This window comes from Idiotropiscis lumnitzeri, chromosome 12 (genome assembly GCF_059441095.1).
Source record: "Idiotropiscis lumnitzeri isolate Australia: NSW breed Sydney's pygmy pipehorse chromosome 12, RoL_Ilum_1.0, whole genome shotgun sequence".
Lineage (NCBI taxonomy): Eukaryota > Metazoa > Chordata > Actinopteri > Syngnathiformes > Syngnathidae > Idiotropiscis > Idiotropiscis lumnitzeri.
In genome coordinates this window covers 13,627,531-13,652,609 of record NC_142402.1, presented here as the reverse complement: position 1 = coordinate 13,652,609, position 25,079 = coordinate 13,627,531, and the positions used below count along the sequence as shown (strand labels likewise).

At 39.8% G+C, this 25,079-nt stretch overlaps 1 protein-coding gene across 1 annotated transcript; it reads left to right on the top strand.

Moving 5' to 3' along the window:
• The first annotated feature begins 329 nt into the window (after positions 1-329).
• ak5 (adenylate kinase 5) lies at positions 330-24,833 on the top strand. Its single transcript, XM_088310897.1, has 14 exons — positions 330-618; positions 2,126-2,312; positions 4,983-5,150; positions 7,785-7,957; positions 11,164-11,277; positions 13,253-13,444; positions 14,469-14,559; positions 18,012-18,082; positions 19,730-19,772; positions 20,853-20,897; positions 22,099-22,262; positions 22,836-22,961; positions 23,035-23,235; positions 24,413-24,833. The coding sequence occupies exons 1-14, from the start codon at positions 559-561 to the stop codon at positions 24,485-24,487; spliced, it is 1,710 nt and encodes a 569-aa protein (XP_088167023.1). The 5' UTR covers positions 330-558; the 3' UTR covers positions 24,488-24,833.
• The last annotated feature ends 246 nt before the right edge of the window (positions 24,834-25,079 follow it).

The window sequence follows — 25,079 nt, the reverse complement described above, 5'->3', positions numbered from 1 at the left end:
ATTTTTGTCTTTTAAAAAAATACTATATAATTAATTGTCAAACCTGACTTTATTCTGGTAAAATTGCATCACTTTTTGTAAAAAAAAAAAAAAAAAAAAAAAATCCCCTTACTGTGGAGAAATTACTGTATTTTCGGTGTAATATTAGAGCTTCTCGTAAAAATACCCTACATTCTTGAGTTTTTCATTTTCTGTCTACAAAAAAAGTGACATATATTCAGAATTTTTCGTCAGGGGACAGCTGAGGCCCGCATTTGCATCAGGAAGGAAGATGAGGGAAGGAGGGGGAGAGAGAGGATGGAGAGGGAGGCATGAGCGAGAGAAGAGAGAGGGAGTGAGGAGAAGGAGGAGGGTTGTCGTGTCTGTGGCTTCGCCTGCAGGAATCCGGGAGTAGAGCGCACGCACACGGCCACGATGCGCTGAGCTTGCGGCGGTGTGACTTATCGAGAGTCGCCAAGGAGGCCACCCCCCCCTCTAAAAAAAAAGAAAGAAAAAAAAAAAGAAACCAAACAAAACCGAGACGATTCAAAGGCAAACAAGTTGCAATTCTCAAAGGAGATGAACACCAACGATGCCAAGGAGTATCTGGCACGGCGGGAGATACCTCAACTCTTTGAGGTGAGCCACGGAGGCATGCATGGAGATGATGTGCACGATTCTCGCTGCGATATCTTGCGATTCTACACATGGACAGACAAGAGAGAATATTCATGGGACGCACCCATCAAGACGTTTTCCTGCAAGCTTCCGTAATTGTTTAATTGACAATCTCGTTAAAGTGGAATGCATGTTGGACATAATGTTCCTCACTAAAAGTACAGTCCAATGCATCCTGTTGAATTCATTATTTATTTATTTTTTACCTTATTGTTATGTAATGTAGCTTTACATTAACCCAGATGTGAATTTATTATTTTGGACAACCAGCGTGGCAGTGAAGCTAATTAACATGTAATATCCTCTATTAACAACAATGCTACGACTACTGCCGATTATCATAATAATTATCATATTTTAGAAAATCATTCAGTTTCACTTTCTCTTGTGTCACTTGCCAAATACTCCTTTATTCTTATTGTTTAATCACATTTGGTCATTGTTTTTTTTTTCAGGGTAAGAGTATGACTTTTTGTTCTTTAAAAAGGTTCCTAGTAATACGCCAACCTTTTATTTATTTTTGAAATTTGTGTATCTTGTACACATTTCCAAAAACTAAATTTTTTTAGGTTTGACTAAAATTTGAAAAATCATCAATTTACAACTTTGTCTTCATAAAAATATTATTTTATTCTGGTATTATTAGTTTCAGCGAGACCTTAAATCCCATGTACGTTTAATCAACTATTTTGTAAAAGTTTTTTTTGTTTTTTAACAGAACAACTAACAATGTTGAAATTGACTTTTCCATGTAAAATTACAATGTTTTTCATTGGTAAAAAGTAAAACAAACAATTGTTTTGCGTGGTAATATCATTTTAGACTTGTCACGTTATTCATTAATTTTATTTTTATTTTGATTGTGCCTTTATACATGTACCTTTTTATTTTTATATGGCATAGGGAAAAAGTCAAGTAAGAAGTCCTACGAATTATTAGACTCAAGTCGTAATTTTAGCATTTCTTTTCCCCGAAAAAATACTTTATTGTTGTAACGTTTACATTTTCATGTGAGCCTAAACTACTTCATTCGCTTCAATTTGTCTTGAAAACATGAATAACATTATTTTTTTCTTCCATGTAGCTTAAAACATTGGCCTCACAATTGAACACATTTCCGCTCATGAAAATACATCCAACTTAACTCTCACAACAGACCAAGATAAGATTTCTAATGTGTCTCTCACGCTTGTCGGGATGTTTTGAGCAGAAAAGCAAAAGGAAGCGCCACTGTATATCCACCATAATGATAATAATGAAATCCATTCATACTTCTGGAGGCGTACAGTGAATGGGCTGATGCTCTTAATTAGGCCACACTTCGAAGCAATCATCTACTACAAGCAAGCAATCACTGGCATTTTATTGCGTACTGACGATTGTTATTTAAGTGCATTGATAACGATGCCACAAAATACCTTTCGATGTTTCTTTTAATTGGAGTCTGACTCTCCATATTTACCTTCAGAGCCTGCTCACGGGTCTGATGTACCACCGGCCCGATGACCCCGTGGACTACCTGGAGGGCTGTCTGAAAAAGGTGCGGGAGCTGGGCGGGCCAGACAAGGTGCGATGGGACACGTTCGTGGGGCAGGAGAAGAAGCCGCTGCCGCCCATCAACGGTGGCCAGTCGCGCCGCTCTCTCTTCAGAAACGGTGAGGCAATCATTTGGATAAATTTACAACGAAGCATCAACAACTTTCCAAGTGTGGTTCTTTTACCATTAATCGGCTCCCTCTAGTGGTAGGCGAAAGAATCACTGCCGAAGTACAAATCAGTTGTATTTAATATTTTAGTGCAATACAATTTGCTTTACTTTACCCAAAATTTTTTTAGATACAGTTTTTAATTTCAGTTTTGGTCATTTCATTATTTAATCACAACTGTGTTTAAAGTACAAAATATGCAGATGGGTCAAGAAATCAAGTGAGGACAACAAAAATCACAGCATACCATAACAAACTAAAGGCAACAAGCAATTATGCACGTGAGCATTCATTTTATAAAAAAAGTTAGAAAACAAATAGATTTTTTTTATTTCGACACAATATTAGTATGAATGCTTATCTCTCAGCATTCACAAAAAAGAAAGATGACATTTTCAAGCATAAAAAAAAAAAAGTGTGAAGTATGGTTTCTGAACATTTACTTAATAATAATAACGAGACTCAATGAGACAAATTTTATGTAGACACGGCAACATCACTGTGGATGCTTGTCTCTCAGAATTCACTGAAAAAAAATGAAAACATTTTAAACAAAGACATTAGTTTGAATTCTGCTCTCTCAGCATTCAAGTAATAATGATAAAAATAAGAAGTAGCAAATAAATATAGTTCGGACGAAAACAACATCTGTGTAATTGTTTATCTTTCAGCATTAAAGCACAAGTGTTTATGAAAATGCTGAGAGACAAGCATTAACTCCACCCACACGCCAAATCTTTTTAGGAGACTTAACGACAACAGCGAGAATGTTAACGCTCTCCGCCCGTATTTGCGGACTCATCTTTTCTCAGGATGAAGAGAGCATCTCTCATTCCAATCTGTGGTGTTGATATTTGGAAATCCCACTCCGCAGTCCACCACGAGATTTGTGTTATGTTTGTTGAGATTAGAGAGCGAAAGCCAATTTTATTAGTTTCCAGTCTGGACCCATCTGCACTGTGATTTAATCCCCCTGCAGAAAGTGCCACAGGCCATAAATCTCAACGGGCATCCCTCCTGCAAGGCAGACAGCAACACACGCAGTCGTGATGGTGGAGTCCTCCGAGGGTCGACGCAACCTTGCATGATTATTATAGATAATCAGCATTTAATGTTTTATTTTGTTTCGGTTGGCCGTAAATGGCTCTCGGGTTTGAAGTCGCCCAACCCTGGCTCGGACCGAGCTTTTTGCTCAGGATTTAATTATTAACAAAAGAAATGACGCCTCATTCACCCGTCTGCACATGCCAGCGGTGGCTCGAATGCAAAACGTGGTCAGAATTTGAAACTCAAACATCGTGGCTGTGATGTTTGTTTTTATGATACAGGCTGACTTTGTTACTTTATGTCCGCTCCTACTAGCCATGCAATTCTAAAAAAAAAATTAAAAAATAGTAGACACAGGTCCATTTTGGTGGCAGGCTGGTGAATTGCAGTTCAGGGACGCCAATTGAGAATTCCTGGAAATACTTTTGAACCAAAACTGCAGATAACCTGTTTATTTCAATGTATAAAAGTTCCTATTTATTTATTTTTACATTCTGTTATAATTTATGTCGAATTTTGTTTCAATCCTAATAATAAATTGTTTAGTTTTTATGTCTGTGCTTAGGCTCCAATAAAGATTAGAAGACAAATTGCGCTTCAGACAGATCTATGTGAATGCTTGTCTCTCAGCATTCACACAGAAGAAGGAATATTTTAAATTTTAGCCCAAAAGATACTGTGGATTAGGGACAATTCTAGAATCAGAAGTTTCGAGGTGCAAAGCCAGCAAGATAAATGTCACTGTTATGCAGAGATGAACAATTTTTTGTGAAAATGCTTTTCTCACTGCATTTACACGATGGGTGGAATATATAATTAGCAAAAAAGCATCCTGGCAATGCTATCATTTGAAGACCATTGACATGTTTGTGTGGATGCTCATCTCTCTGCATTAGTAACAGAAGAAGAATAACTAGAAGACAAATGTGTTGGAGATAGAATATTAATGTGAACGATAGTCTCTGAGCTAGCAGACAGGAGCAACACAACAGGAAGACATTTCTTCATGCACAAACACGCGAGGGTAAATGCGAGTCTCTAAGCATTGCGCATGAATAATAATAACTGGAAAAAGAAAAAATCTATCTCTCCGACAAAACATCAATGTGAACACTTTTATTAATCACACAGGAATAGCACAACTGCAAGAAGTACACACATTTGTGTGAATGCTTGTTTCTCAGCATTCACTCGTTGATGCTTCAGTGTGAATCTTTGTCCCTCAACAATCACACTGGAATAGCACAACCGTAAAAATACATTTGAAGCAAAAGGCAAATTAGTACGAATCCTACGCTCGGCATTAATTACAAACTGCTTGTCACGGACTGAGCGACTGCTCTCCAAATCAATATCAAATCAGACCTTTGCTCTTTTAATCTGCTCATCATGATAACAATGTCATGACAGACGTGATCATTAGCGCAGTCGTGTTAGTTTTTTTGGGGGTGAGTTTGACACCACAGGCTACAGTATATGAAGCGTGATGGGTAGCTGAGTCATGCGTGATGATATTTTCCCACATGCACTTATGCTAATGCATGGATGTGTGTGTGTGTGTGCGTGTGACAGTGATGCCCGACAGTCCCAATTTCCCCTACAGACGTTACGAGCGCCTCCCTCCGATCAGCCAGTTCTCCATCGAGAGCGACTCAGACCTGTCGGAGACGGCCGAGCTCATTGAGGAGTACGAAGTGTTTGATCCATCCAGGCCACGGCCCAAAGTCATCCTCGTCATCGGTAAACAACAAACACGCTACATTTGTCTTCGAGATCTGTCTTTTTTGACACAATAGTCAATGTGATTGTTTGTCTCTTATAATTCCACCAGGAGGAAGACATAAAAAAAAAATAAAAACAGTGTGTATGCTAGTCTCTCTGCATTTACTTAATGATGACGAGTACAGTAGAAGTCAAAGTCAAATACATTTTTCAAGACACTACAACAGCAGTGTGAATGCTTAGCTCGTGCTTCAAACAACAGGAGGACCTTTAAAAAAAAAAAAAAAAACAGTGTGAATGCTTATCCCGGGAGTCACATGAAGAGAGAGATGACTTCATTAAAGCACAGAATCATTCGTGTGAAGGCTGCTCTGTCACTAGAAGAAGAAGCAGAAATATATTTTTAGACGCACCAACATCAGTGCGAATGCCGTAGATCAGCGCGACCATAACAGGAGGCAAACATTTTTTGAAGCACAACAGATTTTGTGTGACTGCTGGTCTCGCAGCATTCACTGCATGATTACTGTATTTTCTGGACTATAAGGCACACCTTTATATAAGACACAGCAACAAAAAAAAATCAAAAATAATAAAAAAATAAATGAATAAAAACATAAATAAATAAATAAATAAATAAAATGATATACAAGCCGCGCCAGGCTCTAATCCGCAGTTTTCTATGTTGAAAAAAATGTGTTGCCGCATGTGGAGAACGATTTTGCTCTGTGAATGCACATAAAGGTACATAAACATATTGTTAAAACAGTGCCTTTTAACACGGCAACAACTTTACTAATTAAAACAGAACAGACCCGAGAGAAAAAAAAAAAATCAAGATTTATTTACCATAGTCTCTGAACTATAAAGCGCCCCCTACGGGTGAAAGAAGAATCCACAGAAAAGCCGCACCATTGTATCAGCCGCATGGTTCAAAATCTAGGAAAAAAGGAACGGCTTATAGTCCGGAAAATACGGTAAAATGAGTTTCAGGCAAATATCCTCCTTATTTCAAGATATTGAGTAGTTGTAAAAGATGACAATACCAGCCACCGATACTTAAGGGGAAAAAAAACAATGACATTGAGTTAATTGAATTTGCATGTATCTTAAGTACTAGAGGTACCGTTACTTGGTATTGGTACGACTCAAGAATGAATACTCGAACTGGTATGGCTCCAAAATAAGTGATATCGAACATCCGTTATAATAATACTACTACTAATAATAAAACTTCTATTACCACGAATCATAATTATAACTAGAAGCAGATGTGGAAAACCAATCTATTATAAAGACATGCCGCTATTGTGAATTTTTGTTTCTCAGCATCCAGAAAGCTGATGTTTTCTTCCCAGTATGAGCTGCTTCTTATTACTTCCGCGCTCTTCCAGGCACCTAAATGAATCTAAATGAATATTTATTTACTTTGCGTAGAAGCTAAAAATAGCTTCTTGCAGCATGGTTTTCCCCCTGGTTTTCTTCTACTTAGCTCTGCCTGGCTGGATGTCACTCACTGTGTTTGGCCTAATCAGATCTCCCACATTAGCCTGTCATTAATCTCGCAAATGAAGCCGGTCAGCTGTGCGCTAAGGGGAGAGTGTCATGTTCAGGGGGAGTCAAACATGTCAGTGAGACAATTGACATTGTTACTAATATGATCACCTGCGTTTCGCACATACAAATTCCAAAAGCTGACCCGTTTCATAGCTTGTCTGGTATTACTTCAAAATCGGCAGTATCGACGCACAAGTATCAATAATTTGTGTCGTATTGGTACAGTAACAACACACAAGAGTGGAATAGTTTTAACTAGTGAGGGATACTAAATATTGATATCATGACGCAAACTATTGTTTTGTCTTACGGATATCGTAAGGTGTTATATTGGTACAGTATCAACAAACAAGGGTCAAGTCAGTTTTGTCTAGTGATGGGACAAAATATCAATATGATGCCATGTATCGTTTTCTCATATGGTACCGTATCAATACTGAAGTGTCAAATATCAATCAGCTTCAACTAATGATGGGACAAAATATCCGTATTGCTATAAACAGAAGCATCAAACATCAATCAGACTTTTTGTTTGCTTGTTTTTCCCGTCAAAATGAAGCAAGTGAGAAAAAAAGATGCTTTTCAGAAAATCTAGCAAGTCCACGCATACCTGTTCCATCAGCCCCCCACGCTCACATAGACACACACACACACAGAGTCCAAAATTTACCAGCAGCCTCATCCCTACAAAACACACACAACAGCCTTCTCAAAAGCAGTGTCTCGCTGCCATACACCCACGCACACAATGTTTCACACTCGCTCAATCTCCCTCTCACACATACACACGCAAAGCAGGGCGCCAACACTCCTTGTGGACATGCAGTCATGTAAAAAAAAAAAAAAAATTAAAAATTCTCCTTTTTTAATCTGTTGTTCATTTTAATGACTGGACTGGACATGTGTCTATTAAGAAAAAAAATCGATGTCTAAAAGATAAAACTTCAATGATTTTGGTTAACTCTTGAGCTATTTTTTTTTGTATCACTTTATTTGTCCAAACAAATGTACTTTTAGTTATATCAGACGATTCAAATGAACGAGCACTGGAAGGAGCAGGTGTGGTCTCATTTACATTTTTTTTCACGACTGTAGGTGGTCCTGGCAGCGGCAAGGGAACACAGTGCTTGAAGATCGCCGAACGCTACGGCTTCCAGTACGTGTCGGTGGGCGAGCTGCTGCGGAAGAAGATGATCCACAATGCCACTAGCAACAGGAAGTGGAGCCTGATAGCCAAGATCATCACTAACGGCGAGCTGGCACCGCAGGTAGTCAAAGAAAGTCACAGGAAGAACACCATCGTACATAACGAGACATTCATTAGCGGTGTTGATGTCGCAAGGCGGGGAGCCGGACGCGTCTCATTAGTGTCAAGATGATGAGTCAGACTGGCTGGAGGTACGGCTCTCGGTTTGTGTACTTATCAATGTAATTGTCTAATATTATTCAAACACTGCGGGGCACTTCAACAGGGATACCCCCTGGGTTGTATTATTTTGCTCAACATGACACTAACAATGAAACATGAGTTCACAGCAGATGTGGATTCTTAATCATCCGCGTCATGGTCAATTGCAAACGTTGAATGGAGGCAATGGAGCCTTCTTGTTTGTCAAAGACGTTTGACCTCATTGTGATGTATCGTTTTTTCTTACGTCAAGCATCAAGTATGAATATCAGCAGCGGCGTGCTAACCCGCGCATCCCCCAACTGAACAGGGGTTGCCACAACTAGCTTTCCGTCTAATGAAGAAGGGGAACACGATGTCCTCAATGAGAAGTTGTGACGACTCCTCCAGGCAACGCTTGTCTGATCGGTACAACATGGGCGTAAAAAAAAAGAGTTCACAACTTTATGGAATTTTCACATTATTATTCCCATTCAGTTAGTCAGGTAATTAATTAATTCCCTCTTTAAAAGACAAGATATGTTTTCGTTAGTTACCCTTTTCAAGTGCTAAACTGTGGGCCAATATCCATTCTGGTTCACTAGTTATCTTTTCAAGTGCCATACTGTGACTGCAAACTATAGCTGGTTGCCTCCTCCAAGAGAAAAGTGTGAGGTTAGGTTAGGTTAGTAAGTGAATTCCTTCCTTCAAGTGCAAAACTGAGTGCCAATATCTATTTTACTTTGCTAGTTACCTTCATCAAGCACTAGACTGTGAGACAATATCAGTTAGTTAGTTATTTAATCTTCTCAAATTGCAAATGCATTGTGAAACTAGTCAGTCAGTCAGTCAGTTAGTTAGGTAGTCTTCTCAAATTGCTAATGCATTGTGAAACTAGTTAGTTAGTTAGTTAGTTAGTTAGTTAGTCCTTTCAAATTGCTAATTCATTGTGAAACTAGTCAGTTAGTTAGTTAACTAGCTAGCTATCTAGCTAGTTAGTTAGTCTTCTCGGATTGCTAATGCATTATGAAACTAGTTAGTTAGTTAGTTAGTTTGTTAGTGCTTTCAAATTGCTAATTCATTGTGAAACTAGTTAGTTCGTTAACTAGCTAGCTATCTAGCTAGTTAGTTAGTTAGTTAGTTAGTTAGTTAGTTAGTCTTCTCGGATTGCTCATGCATTATGAAACTAGTTAGTTAGTTAGTCTTCTCGGATTGCTTATGCATTATGAAACTAGTTAGTTAGTTAGTCTTCTCGGATTGCAAATGCATTATGAAAGTAGTTAGTTAGTTAGTTAGTTAGTTAGTTAGTTAACACAATTAAACCTGCCCTTTTATATTGCACACAATACAAGACCTTTGCACAGTACAGTTTTATTATGACCCTGAATGTGAGCTTTAGCGCTTAAAAATCATGTTTTTTACTGTGTGAGGTTGTTTTGGGGGAGGCAGCTGCTGTCCACACAGATGAACCGGTGATGCGGAAAAGTGCAATGCCGAAAAACACTCGGCGCCACCGCCCACGTCACGACTGACGGTGCCGAGCGCTCTCACGAATCGTCCTCCGTAACTGCAGAGTTTGCATCCCTCCCTTCCTCTCCGGCCGCTCGCCAGATGGCCTGACGCGAAGCTGTCAAAAAAACAGCAAAGTGGGTCAGACTCGCAGCTTATTAGATGTGATCAAGTCACTCATGGCCATCGGGCATTCCATTTGCTACCAAGCACATCAAGACGTGCGGCATGTTTCTGTAGCATTTGGTTTTCTCCCTCAACACAAAATCGATACATGCGTGTCAAATATTGATCACTAAGACTGCAACAAAACAAAGCGTTGGACATAATATTGTTTACTTGATGTATCGTTTTCTCTCCAGCACAGTATCAATAGTGCCAAGAAGCCATGTTCAACTACTTTGAACAGAATGGGCAGAATATCGATATCATGATGTAAAGTATTGTTTTCTGTTGCATTACAGTACCAAATATCAATTCGTTTTAGTTATTCGTGCAACAATCATGATGTATTGCATCATTTTCTCTCACATACCATTATTGATCCAAATGTGTGACCTAATGACCTGTTTTAACCTGAAGTGGGACCAACTACCAATATCATGATATATCATTCGGTTTTCTCCCGCAGTACAGTATTGATCCCCAAACATCAACTATTGATCAATTTTAACTAGCGGGTTGGACAAAATATCGATATCGTGATGTATCATTTTCTCTAACAATACAGTATCGATATACAAGCAAAAAATATGGATGAGTTAAACTGGAGGTGGTTAAAATATCAACATTGTGATGTTCGTTTTTACCTCACTCTACATTATCAATAAACACGCATCGAATTTCGAAGTTAAATTGAACATAACCAGAGGTGGAACAAAATAACTGATATCATGATTTACCAAATCGTTTTCCTCTCAAAGTGAAGTATTGAATCACAAGCGTTAAATCTGTTGATCCGTTTTAACTAAAGGAGGATTTTAATTTTAGCTCATGTCAAATATCAATAAATTTTTACTTGAAATGGGAAAAACATTATTCAAAATTCTGAAATCTTGAATTGGTGGACAATTTCAAGGTATGCAAAGCGCCAACATTAATCCACCTGATGGAATCTCGCTAAAGTGGAATGGTCGCGCGTGTTTGCTCAAGTTGTTATTTTTAGAGTGGCATACCGCTCGTGCATCTGCTTGTGATGACCTCCTCCTGCAGTCAGGAAGAAGTAAGTGACGCTAAACGATGCTGGCACTCAGTGGCCTCGAGTGAGCTCGGCCGCCGTCACGTTGCTGCACTCGAAAACAGCGTGGGAGAAATAAAGAAATAAATCGGCCGCTAGTGTGCTGCTGTCATTGTTTCTCTTAAGTCAAGGCTCGTCTTTATTAATATTTATGTGCTTTTAGCTCGGCCTGGAAAGGGGAACTTGGGAGGAATTTCTGTGACGCATTACAATCACGTGATTCTTCCTAGCCAACAAGCAAAGAAAAGAATTTGAGCATTGACTGACAAAAATGTTGGTTGACAAGGTCTTGCTCGCCAAAAACAAAACCTCATCCGGGATTGACCATTTGTGTTTTGCAGGAGACCACTATCACCGAGATCAAGCAGAAGATCATGAAAATCCCAGATGCCAACGGCATCGTCATCGATGGCTTCCCGAGAGACGTCGGGCAGGCTTTGTCCTTTGAGGACCAGGTGAGTATTAAATAAATATCAAACAATTTTAACTTGAGTGGGATCAAATATAAAAATGATCGTAGTGTACCATATTGTTTTTTTTCACTCAGGGTTCAGAAACAAAATGCAAATTAGATTTAATCAACGGGTGGGACAAAATACTGATATCATGATGTATCGTTTTCTGTTATCACACCGGCTTTCTCAGAGTATGTATGGTGGCAAAGTAAAACACTATGATATACAGAGGAACCTCAAATTAATGGACACGCAACCTTCAAACTCAGGAAATAGTGTCCAGTCCACGCAAAACAGCTCATTGTTCTGTAGCTATACACACACACACACACACACACCCACACACCCACACACCCCCCACACACGCCTACCCACCCACCCCCACACACACACGTGTCTAGTTGGCGGCCATGTTGGCAGTGGCAATCTTCCCATAAAAAGCACACTTGAAGCGCGACAAAATACCAATTTCTGGTGTGGTATTTTTTATTTTTATTTGCACTATCGTATTGATATGCAAGCATCAATTATTGTTTCGTCTTAGAGCTGGAAAAAATGTTGATATTGGCATGTATCATTTGTATCAGATTGATACTCAAACATCAAATATTAATCCATTTTCACCCAAGAATTTAACAAAATACCAATACTGTGATATCTTTTGTTCCAATTTTGTCACAACGCAATATCAATACACCAGCGTTAAATATCGAGTAACTAAGCCAATCAGGCTAGGCTAACATCAAATCTAACACTTGCGACATGTTTCTCTTAATCACTAACAGCCTTCCTGAAGAATGATTAGTACGCAAAGATTAAAATATAACGCAGTTACATGTGTTGACTTGTATAATTCTGTAAACATTGAGCAACAATGCTAATTGCTAGCAAGCTAACGGTGAGCTCTTCATGCTCACTAATGAATGTGTCATGTGGGCAGGCTATTGTTTTGGCGCGAGTCGAAGTTGTGAAGTACTTGGCAGCTGAACGATTACAGCAAGTGTGACACAATCTCGCATGGCTTTTAGCGAAGCTTTATTGCATTTAAAGCCTCTTAATGTTTAGCGGCGTATAAATGAGAAGTCGCTGACTCGCAGGCCAGCTCTATTTCCACGAGCCCAATTGACACACCGTAACTGTGACACAGACACGCTTCACAATTCATAATCATATCGCATGTTTCATAATCACACAATGTGGTCACAGTATTTGCTTACGGGTGTGAAGAAAAGGATGGCTTGTGTGGCTCACTTCAGTATCCTCTCTTACAAGCAAATTAGCTACTTAGAAACCTTCAAATCTACTTATTCGCTTCATTATTTTTTTTACTACTCAGTTAGTCACTCAGTCCTTTAATTAGTTAGTTAGTTGACACCAAGTATGTTTTTTTTCATCAATGTTCGCGACTGTTGCTAGTTACGTACCTCCTCCAAGAGGAAAAGGCTGTTAGACTAGTTAGGGATCTCTTCAAAGCGCAAATGTGTAAATAGGGCTAGTTAGTTAGTTAGTTAGTGTTTCAGTTAGGGTCATTTTGTTTGTCATTTCCATATATTTTCATATTATTAATAAATTAAAAAAATAAGAATAAGTAAAATGTATGTCTAATCATTTTAAACATTTAATTATAAGACTTTAGAAAACTTTTCACTCTATTACGTTGTTTTTAGCTAGTCTTGGCTAACTGCAGCTCTGCTTACCTTTTTGGCTTTTGGCATGATAGTGCTTCCCTGTATTTTGTCTGGCTGCTTGAAAATGATGGACCTAGCTGCCAAGTCATGGACAGAGAAACTCAGTGCCTGGGAGTTATTTAGCTGGAATTTAGTCCATACTTGTGGTTGCCATGCTAACAGGAACTTTGATGTCACTCAAATCTGCGTCGAGAAACAAAAGCAAGTCTGCTATTTTTGCTGGAATATTAATAGAGCGCATGACAGAAATGTTCGGTTTATCATCGGTGTTCCCTCTCTCCCACCAGATCTGCACTCCCGACGTGGTGGTGTTCCTGGCGTGCACCACCCACCGCTTGAAGGAGCGCCTGCAGCGGCGGGCCGAGCAGCAGGGACGCCCCGACGACAACCCCAAAGCCATCGACCGGCGTCTGACCAACTTTAAGCAAAACACCATCCCATTGGTCAAGTACTTCCAGGAGCGGGGTCTCATCGTCACTGTAAATAAAATTATATATATTATCCTACATTTTGGCAGGACTATGCTAACTAACTAATTTTAATTTAGGTTCACGCTACAAAAACATTTTCTTCATTTTTCTAAAGCTGCAGCACCTCCACGAGGCTTATTTTTGTGTCAAAACTTAAAGTACAGATGTGCCTTGAGATGCAAATGACCTGACTTACGAGTTTTTCAAGATAAGAGCGTGAATTTGAAATATGAGCGCTGCACGGTGGCCGCGACCTCAACTCACTTCACAACATGCCTCCGTTCGTATCAGTATGATTTATCACAGTTACGACAATCACGATCATTAAATGAATACCTCACAATGAAAAATGAGCTTTGTAATTTTTAATTTTTGCACGGCCTCTTATTAGCTTGTGCAGGTGCTCTCTATCCCAATAAAGTGGTCTTTTAAATGCTCCCATGAATCAATGCCAAGTGTGTACATGCTTGTGTGTGTTTATACACACTAATGCCTAATGGGCAGATCATTAGAAGAGTCGGTGTTAATTGCAACCCAGCAGGAGCTTCATTAAACAGGCGAGCTTCAAATGACAATCGGCCTCCTCACATCTCATCGATTTTTTTTTGTTTTTTTTTTGCCTTGTGTGCTCGCGCAACCGGCATTGTGAAGCGACCACATGACGCTGAAGGGGACTTTTCGGAAAGTGCAACTTTTTTTTTAAATTGGGTTTTGTAAAATACTTTGCTACTATTCTGAGTATTATTCAGGTATGTCGTCGGACCAAAATTCAACGCGGGAATGTTCGTCAACGGGGGGAGATGGTGGGATGGGGCGCGGATGCTGGCCGAGTCTTATTCATTGACACCAGAAACCTGTTTGTTGACGGGGAGGGGTTCGTAAGACTCACGGAATTCCAGATGCCCGTCTCACACCTGCGTTATTAAACATACCATCTCCACATCATCTTTAATAACTTGAATGCCTTCCGTTTTGATGAGCAAATAATTGATGTCGACGTGATCTTCTGAACATCAATTTTCTCGTCTCTCAGCTTGATGCAGATCGCGATGAAGAGGAGGTGTTCTGTGACATCAGCGCAACTCTGGACAACAAGCTGTTCCCATCACAAGAGTCCACTGCGGGTAACGTCACACTCTCGTTCGAGCTGAACAACTCGATGCCGGCCGCACGCTGGCCTCATGCTAGCAACATCTGCCTCACTATCAAAATGTCTGGGTTGGAATCCCATCTTGGCTCTTCCTCTACTCATCCTTTTCTTACTTACTTATAAGCGTGGGGGCTGTGAGGTTTACATTTTTGGACATCAAATGTCCTCTGCGATTCAGGGACAAACTGTCAGAGATGGGTATTAATCCACGGCTGTCAGTAGCACAGGAACACCTTCTCGTACCACTCCAAGCTCCGCCAAATGCAGAGGTTTGATGGCGACACTGATTGTGGGTTGTATAATGTGTGGAACGAATGAGTACAAGACACTGATTAGGAACTTTGTCACATGGTGTGACTCGAACCAACAGCAGCGAGACCACTGAAATAGTGGCAGATGAAAGGCTGGATTGGATGACCAACATGCACCTGACACCTCGTGCTTGAAAGCAGAGCTCCACCTTAGACGTCCTCACAAGTCCAGTAAAGCTGTGTCTTGCGGGGGCCACGTTCAAGAAAAGTGATTTTCTCACCTCAGTAAGCGGGAGAGGAAGGCATGTTGTGTCATGGGCGCAGAGTTGGACAGCCTTAAAAGAAGGAGACTGTACAAGATTCTATCATGAACACTTGCTGTTCAGCACCTTCTCCAGGCAGAGGTGGAGCTCTGAGGAAATCCTTCCTCCCCCATTCCATGTGGCCTTTTAATTCCACCCTATTGATCGATGTACTGTATTATCTCTTATTACATCTGCAGGGGTGTGAGTTTATCAGGCAGCAAGGTGAGATAAAAGTAAGAAAAAAAAAATAAAATCTCTCACACGCTCCCTAGTTACGGCCCTTGTTGGCATGGCAACCGGCATTGCGGGGCTAGGTAATCTTTGTGAGACGCGCACAATCATTAAGGTCAGGTGGCGGCTACTTGCCATCGGTTGCATAATGCAGCGTTGCGAATGCGTTTCACGTGTTCTCTCTGAAGGGGGCCGTGTTTGAGTCTAAATATATCCCAATATGCCAGGAAGCAAGTTAGTGATGAAAAAAATCGATGCCTCAATTAAATCGATGCCTCAATTAGATGCAAACAAATCGCATGCGTCTCAGTTAATTTCTCACACAAAAACAGCAAACTGTTTACTGCTGAGCCCATATCAACTTTTGCGAACCAAAACAGCAGCACCTACCAAGACCTAGATGGTCTGAGTCCTACTGCAGTTTGCCAATGTGTGTCCTGCCTATTATTAAAAATAACGTTAAAATAAGTGGAGACCTTAGCTGTGATTAGCGCTAGCATTAGCATCGTTTTCACTCCACGCTGTTGTGCACGCCCGTTAATTCACCTAAATTTTGCCATGTTGGAGTTTTCCAAGTTATTTTGTCGATTAAATCGAAATTTAGTTACATTTTGATGCAGATGATCTGCTCTTCTTCCTCATCCCTTTTTTATCTGTGATCCTCTGCGCACAAATTGGGGATTTTCCATCTGTTATTTCATGACATGATGCGTTCTTACTCAGAGTAACCACACCAAATTCACTAAAAGATTGTGTGGCGTTTGCGTGGCGCTAACCGTTAGAAATGTAACAAATAGATAGCATCTAATTCACAAAGCACGCATAGAGCAGCGCTTAATCAGGAAAAACACTTTCATATCGTCCAAAATATTGAGGCCATTGTTTTGATATTTTCCAGAGATTTATGCGGACATGAAAAGAGATATGCAAGTGAATTTCGTTGCAGATTGAAAACAGTTTTCTGCTAGTACAATTCAATTCGCACCTCCTCGGATACGCTGTTCTTTGCACAAAAACCAGCATTTGTACTGCCAAAAATTGTGGGCGTGTTTGCGCTCGTATGTCATTAGCGCAATATCCTTTGCGAATACGACGAAGCAAACTGCGGGTGCAATCGAAGGTGCTATCAGCGACGGTAGTTCATTCTTTGTGAATTCGGCAATGATCGTCCAAAATCTTTGGCACTCTGCATTCTGTAATACTGCCGCAAAAAAATAAAATATAAGGAAAACTGGACGAGCAGCTGGGTAGCGATGATGACGAAGAGGATGTGGGGGAGGAAACGTGTCATCCAAGTGGGAATGACGGCTTGGATGTCGTGACGTCAGGACGAGAAATGTCAGCAGACGGAGGAAGAGGAGTTGTCAACAGATTTCAATTCATTCAAGTCACAGCTTCAAAGTGTCCACGTGGTGACTTCATACCACTGATAGGAGACATTTTTGTATCGGAGCAGCCATGAAAACTTCTTCAAGATCGAGGGCCAAGTTCAGATCAATACTTTATCATTTCTTGGTCTTCAGTAAACTAAATGTATGTTTTTGTAAATATTAATTTGTAGTCAGAGAGTCTCTTGTACAGTACATGTTTTCCTAAACATCAGACCATATACGGTCTTTAATAAACTTGTCATAGATGGCTTGTTAAAATCAAAGATTTTGTGTTTTAAGGTATTTTTAACAAACCCAATTTTTCAAAATCACTTTATACTCTTCAGTGAATGTAAGATAATTTTGAGTCATCAATGTCTGAAAACAACAAATATTATTTACTGTCATCATTGAATATGTTTGCATAGGAATCAAAGCCAAGTTTCAAGAATTTTTGATAATTTAACTGATCCAAATCCATCCATCCAAGAACCTGAGCTGTTTTGTCAACATCAAAGACAATGGATCATTTTATTTGATCCTTATTTTCATAAATGTCAAAGACAGTTCAGAACTTTCAGTGATCCGAATCATGTTATCGAAAACTTGTATGTTCATAATGTACTGTACGTTTTTCGGCGCATCAAAGACCACAAATAATAATTCATGAGCCATATTCATGACAATTTTACGTCTTTGATTAATGCAGCCATCACAGAACAATTGGAATATTCAATCAAGCTAATGTACTTTGAAGTTTTCTAAACATCAAAGACAATTTCACATGAAATTACATTAAAAAAAATTACAATATTCAATTTATGTAAACATCAATGATGTTTAGTCTTCAAATATACGTCAGTTAGAATCTCAACATGAATTGTAATCAACAAGCTGTTTGTCACAAATTGTTTTTTTGTTTTTTTTGCCCTCCTTTGGACACTTGGTTTGTGCCCATGATGAGCAGAGTCCATGAGTTTTTCTTTTCTTTTTTCCCTGCTCAGAACCTGCTGCGTTCTGAAAGTGTCTTTATAATTCATAATGCATGCATCGCGAAGAAATGCTAAGAGATGCAAGCTGCTGTCGCTCTCCAGTCTAACCCACTTTTTTTTTAATGAGGGAGTGAAGAATGCCAAAGGGAAGCGTTACTTACAACCCATTTCCACCGCGCATTTTGTTTTCCAAGTCGCAAAGTTGCTTTGGTGATTTTATGCAAACTCTGAATTTTTGTCTTGATGGACACACAGTTTTATACTTTATCACCCACAGCTCCAAATGAGCTGGATCTCAGTCTGCTGCCCGAATGCAACATGTGTGACTTTGCAGGAAAGAACGATGAGGTAAGATGTTTTAATCCTCAAAAAAGTAGCTTCTTTTTTGCTAGCAATGACAATTTTGTAAACATCAAAGACACGTCGGTCATCAAAAACTAGCTCCAGTCTTCAGGAAATGTCAACATCAAAGACAGTTTAGCCTTTAATGAACCTAACGTAAGTTGCGTTTTGGTAAATAAACAAAAAAATAAATAAAAACAGTGACCCTAGTATAACTGTGTTCAAAAACATCAAAGACAATTGAATCTTTCGTGCACCGAGCATCCATGTATGTAAACATCAGACATCTCTAATTCTTTGTGTCTTTGTAAATATCAAAATCTTGATTCGTGTGTTTAACAAAAAAAAAAAAAAAAAAAAATTAGAATCTTCCTTAAACGTCAACATCAAAGACACAATTTCAAATCTTCAATGAGCCGTAACCTTACTTGTCTGTGTTACTCTTCAACGAAGCTTTTGAACCTTTTTTCATCTGCACAGCAGGTCCCCAGTGGGCAGTCGGAAGCTGTGTAAACAACTTACAGCATCTGTTAAATAAACAATTAAATCAACATTAGAAAGAAAAAAAAAGCAATTCACACTGCAATGCTTTCGTGCTTTCTGATAAATAAACAATTAAATCAACAGTTTAAAAAAAAAACAATTAGCGCCGCAATGACTTTGCGCTCGCTTTTCACACATTCACTCACTATTTTTTCTTCATTTGTTGTGGGAGGTGAGATGAAACACGGAGGCGATGTTGGTCTTGCACACGCTTGTCTAAAAGTCAGAAGAGATCCAAAACGAAATCACACTTAAAGCTCAAATCATATAATCAATCACTTCTTTAAATGTTATTCATTACACTTGTAAGTCTGCATTTGGCTATTTGGAGGTGTACAGAGTCAACTCCTGAAGTGAAAATAAAAAAATAGAATGGTCTTGATAATTAAAAGTTACTTTCTGTGGCCACTTACATACAATACTTGTTGTAATAAACCTGGCCCAGTAAAAAATACAAAAGATAATTATCTTCTTCACACAAAATAGTTTTAAACACGATCGTGCTCGTACTGAGAAAAAAAATCTTTTATCACGTTACCTCTCTATTTTTATACGTTGTGTTGTTATCCCAATGCGGATTTTAAAAAAAAGTTACGCTCTTTGTGCAGCTCCACCTGGTATGTGCATCTTAGCCACCTGGGGGCAGTATCAGACACATACCGATGTCACAATTGCTCAGTCAGAGTAGTATTCACACAGGAAACACAGAAACAGTCATTGTTCGACGCGGAGGATAAAGAATATACGCCTGTGACTATTTTTTTATCTGATGCCATTTGTTAGTCGTCGCAGTGGTTTTAAATACACAGCATGGAATCGTCGTTGTTTTATGTTTAGTTTGACCGTAAATTTCAACTGAGAGTGGCAATAAATAGCCGGACGCTTCTTTTTTGAAGAATATTTCACTCTCTGCACCCAAAAAATCATATTGGATCACTCATATCTCAAGGCGCCACAGTACTCAAGTAACACACAGATACCCGTTAAATCAACTTCAATTTTGGTCCCTTCCATCGCTGTCTGTTTTCCTCGAACTATCCTCTTGTGCTTTGTTTATTCGTGTATTTACTGTGTGTGGGCGTGCGTGTGTGTGTGTGTGTGTGTGTTTAGGATGAAGAAGAAGCGATCGCGTACGCTGAAGGAAGCGATGAAAGTGAGTCAATGTTGACGATGTTAAAATATTCACCTCCATCACCACCTTTAGTCACTAAATGTCTCGGCTCAGTGTGTGTGTGTGTGTGTTTGGGGGTGTGTGGGGGTGTGTGTGTTCAGGGGGGTATCAACATTAATTGTGTAATTGTCTGGGGAGGGCTGGCCAATTAGGCCTTGATGTTTATCTCCAGCTTGCCGTCGCGTCGCTAACGCAACGCCGCGGCATGTCGACGACGTCGCGTACGTGTTTCTGTAATCAAGGGCAATTCAAAAAGAGTTTTCATTGACTTGTTTTTGTAAATGTTGTCAAATTAATCTCGTTGATGAATCCAAGGTACTTTTGCCACACATCAAACCAATTTGCATAAACCTCAAAGACAACACGGAATCATCAATGAATCTAGCAAAAATATTTTTGGGTGAACGAACCACATTTTACGGAAATAGGAAGACAATGTTTTAGTCTTCCATGAACCTAACATGCATTTTGCACAACTTTAAAGACTTTAAAGCTAAAAAATATTAGTCTCTAATGATCTGAACATGTTTTTGTTAATTCAAAGACAATTTAATCTTGAGACAATCAACCTGAAAAGTGTAAAAATGTCATCTTCAATGATCTAGTAGTCTTCAATTAATGTAAACATAAAAAAACGGAACCAATTGACTTAAAAACGGCAAGTTTTCATTAACATCTTACACAATTAGCATACTCAAAGACAATTTAATCTTAATTGAACGTAATGCACAGCACGTTTTTGGATGCAAAATGTATTTTAAACAAGCGCTAGTTTGCAACGAACCTCGTCTGTATTTTTGTCAGCATCAGAGACAATTTCGAATATTCAATGATTTTACTCGACATTTTCACCAAAACGATCAACTTAGTTAAAAATTAACAAATGGAGTTGTCAATGTAACTAAGTCTAAAAATCAAAGCCAATTCATGGAGCTGTCTGTTTTTACCATAACACTGTTTCTGCATACACCTGTGCACGTACGCGTGCGTGCGCGTGTGCGTGTGTGACTTATGTTTGTGTGTCCGTGCTGAAGTGAACCTTGCTCTCATTTCCTCTGACAGGTTTTTGCACACTGCCCAAAAAGCCTAAGGTCATTTTTTTGATGGGTATGTGCACACACACACACACACACACACACACCCCACACACACACACACACACAACATGGTGTAGCGGAGCTCATTAGTCAGAACTGAATTCAAACACGAGACGACAGTCAAGACTACTCGCCTTAGTCCCCATACATTGCAGCGGCAGGGGGCCGAGAGGGTGAGGGAATACAATTATTTATTTTTATATATATATATATATATATATATATATATATATATATATATACACAAAGTTAAACTAGACAAAAGAGAAAGACTTCTCAGTATTTGAGTAGTATTGGCAAATCCCGTTCAAATGTTTTGTTTCCGGCCAAGTTGCAGCCATGTGCACACTAACGAGAAGAATGCAAGAAGGTTTAAGCTGTGACTTTGCTCCAGTCTGCCAGCACCGTAGTCGTCATGGCAACCCATCAAATCCACACGGAATCGGTCTTCTCTAGTGATTCGTTAGGAGAGAGGAAAAGAAAAAGAAAACAATCCGCCTGTGGATGGTTTATTGAACAGAGTGGAAGCAGTGCGGCGATAATGACTTCAATGTTTGTCTGCTACTAGTACAGCTCACATCATCATCTGCAACATGATAATAATCATACAATAACTCCATCCTGACACGAAGACATGCAAAGGAAATTAATTGGCATACACGCATTTGATGCCCCTGCACAATCTAACGACCTTATTTCAGTCTTTAGCCTCATGAGTGAGTCAAAACACTAGGTTTGAAATGTTATTAACATTTTTTTTACTCAATTTCTACATCCAAAATTTCTGTTTTATTGATTTAATTTTATGCATACATAAAAAAATACTAAGAACATTTATACTTTTTGACACAAGTTATTGTCAATCAATTGTTTGAAATATTTTCAATTATTGTTTTGAAATTTGACCAATAAATGCTTTGCATTATGGATTTTACCATTCATTGTAATTTATAGCTATGAAGGGAAAAAAATCCACCAGTTGCTGTACTCTAACCCCTAATTCATAAATCTTACTTAATATATTACTATATAACATTTATTATTATTATCATATAAATACGATGAAAACCTGATGTGCTAGAGAAAAAGCAAAGACAGATTCGGAGGCAGTGCAACAAAAAAAGAAAATCTTGTCGTAAAACTTTAGTTGCATCACTGATGAAAAATCAATTTTTAAATGAATCACACCTCGTGTGTGCGCATGCCTACAGGTGCGGCGGGCTCGGGCAAGCGCGCACAGTGCGAGCGCATGGAGGACAAACTTGGCCTGCGTCGTGTGTCCTTGGCCGACCTGCTGTGCAGCGAGATGCAGACTCCCGGCGACAGGGGGCGCCATCTGCGGGACGTCCTGCAGAGAGGAGAGCCCCTGCCAGAGGTCAGTGAATGCAACAACAGCCACCATCGCTGCCAGTTTCAATGCCGGACGCCAAATGCAATTCGCAAGGAAAAAAAATTTCAGGGGCCAATTCATAACATTGAATAGGAAGTCGGACATTTTGTTTGAAGTCGCCATTTTGGTCAAATTTCAAGGCTGGTTAAGTCCCCTAAGAAGGCCCGGTTGCGGTCCCAAATGCAGCTGCGACTGGGTATACTAGATACATCGGTCACTTTATTTCAAAGCTCAGCAGTTTGTGATTGTGCACTTTAATGTGGGAAATGTCAGCAGTGACCTCTCTTGGGTCGACTTTGACTGAGCGCACACACGTAACAACGCTGCCACACAGGTTCAAAGGCGTCAAATCGTGTGCGTGTGTGCACACAGGTGAGTTTTGAAGTGAAATGTCACAGAGAGGCCAAGATGAGAGCCACTGGTGCTTCATCACTTCTATTTAGATAATTGGAGGGGAGAAAAAAAAAAGGTCATGTCCACCAATCAGCTTGTGGCCTGACATAAACACGGGACAAACAAGAATGTGATTGGTTGAGGTGTGCCATGTGTGTCTCAAAGGATGTTACCATGGATGTGCTGTGCGAGGCGGTGGCGGCGGCAGCGGCAACTCGACGTCAGGCCAGAGGTGTGGTGGTCTGCGGGTTTCCCGTAGACTTGAGACAGGCTCAGCTGTACGAGGCCAAGGTGGGTACGGAGCACCCATCTTCTATGGTTTGAGGAGCAACAGGAAGTTAACACAAGTATGTGCATGTGTCAGATGGGTGAGCCCACCGCAGTGCTCCTGCTCAGCTGCTCGGCTCAAACTCTCACCAGTCGTCTGCAGAGCCGCAGGAGTTCCACTCCGGCCATGGTGTCAGCTCCTGACAAAGATGGCGCCCCCTGCTGGAGGGCCGACAGCTTCTGGGCCGACGCGGAGCCGGTGGTGGAACACTACGATGGAAAGAAGCTTCTGCACATGGTCAGTGCGTCATGGAAAGCTAACACCAGAGATACATAAGCATTGAGGAGGGCTGGGCAAATATGTGCAGGTGGTATAAAAAGTCTGCACACCCCTATTCAAATACCAGGTTTTTGTGGTACAATTAAAAAAATGAGACAAACATAAATCATTAAAAATTGTTTTCCCACCAGTAATGTGAATTATGACCTGTATAATACAATTGGGGGCGACACGGTGGCCGACTGGTTAGCACGACGGCCTCACAGTGAGAGACAGCATCGGGCGTCCTGTGTGGAGTTTGCATGTTCTCCCCGTGCTTGCGTTTCCTCCCACATTCCAAAAACATGCTTGGCAGGCCGATTGAACACTCTAAATTGCCCCTAGGTATGAGTGTGAGCGCGGATGGTTGTTCGTCTCTGTGTGCCCTGCAATTGGCTGGCAACCAGCTCAGGGTGTTCCCCGCCTACTGCCCGAAGATAGCTGGGATAGGCTCCAGCACCCCCCGCGACCCTAGTGAGGAGAAGTGGTACAGATGATGGATGGATGGATAATACAATTGGGGTGGAAAAAAACATGAAAAGCCTGCAAGCCTCAAATTTCCCCATTGTGGGACTATTAAAGAACATCTTTACTTTACTTTACTATTAAAGAACATCTGAACTTTATTCAGGCACATAAAATAGTGGCAAGTGTCTGCTGACACTTCCGTTTTAAAAAGGAGTTTGAATGTGATTGGTTTATTCTGAACTAATGAAATTGAAGTCAGAAATTAAAATATTTTTACTAACCAGCTTTTGGCAAAAGTGCGAAATGTAGCTTCATTTTAAGAAAATAATTCAGGCTCATTTTATTTATTAGCATTAATTACTAATTAACAATTGATCAAATTAAATTTTGAATTTAAATATGTCAAATATTTTATGTTGATATTCTTTTATTATTTGGGGGAAAATGAATGATTCGTAAAATATTTTAACGAACCAATTTTAGGGCGGGGTTTCAAAATTCATAATTCAATTCATCAACCGATCATTTAATAAAAGAAAGTTAAACTATCGGTAGTTATATTTGAATTTTTTTTTAAATACAATAAATGAAAAATATTCCCCAAAAATATTTTTGCTGACACAATTTTGCAAAATGAATGCACCAGATGTTAGTACTTGCGAGCTTGACTTTTTTTTTTTCTTTGCAGATTGATGCCGAGAGGTCACCTGAACAAGTGTTCGCTCAAATCTGCCAGGTGATGGAGTCCTCTCCCGCAGTCTGACTTCGTGATGCGCACACACACACGCACGTACGCACCTGTTGTTCACCTGGCTGTCGCGTTCATTCTTTGATTCTCCCCAGTAACCATAAGTGGGTTTGGGTGGGCACGGTTTGACTGTACCGACTTGTGAGTGACAGCCGATTCTAAGGCGCCTCTGCAGCAGAACACAAAAAGAAATCCCGTCACGCACATCCCATCCTCATGTTTTGTATGGTTAATAAGAAGCATGCATTCACTGTCAAACGTGATCATTTGAAGGGAGAAAAAAACAAAACATTTGTACATTTGCAAGCTTGCTTAATATGTGAGTCTGCTATTTACATTTCAATAAAGTTGTGCATTTTGACGGCTGGACTTTCTTTTAGCAGTGTAGAGTAACAGTGCCCTCTGCTGGCCAAAGAGCTCAATAACGAAAGAAGTATGCTGTACAAAAAAGCACTTGAGTAAATTCGTTTTTTAAAATCGGTACACTATTTCACTTTGAAAGAAATATCAAAAACACTGGTCAAAAAACTTCTACCAAAAACATTTGTAGATCTAACAAAAAAAAATATTAAGAGTTCAAAAACCTGACGTGCAAGAAAAAAGTATA

Bases quoted from the DNA above. Each gene is read 5' to 3' on its own strand.
- ak5 (XM_088310897.1), top strand. From the start codon at position 559: ATGAACACCAACGATGCCAAGGAGTATCTGGCACGGCGGGAGATACCT. The intron at 20,898-22,098 runs GTATGTGCACAC...GCATGCCTACAG, and splicing joins TAAGGTCATTTTTTTGATGG to GTGCGGCGGGCTCGGGCAAG. The intron at 22,962-23,034 runs GTGGGTACGGAG...TGCATGTGTCAG, and splicing joins CTCAGCTGTACGAGGCCAAG to ATGGGTGAGCCCACCGCAGT.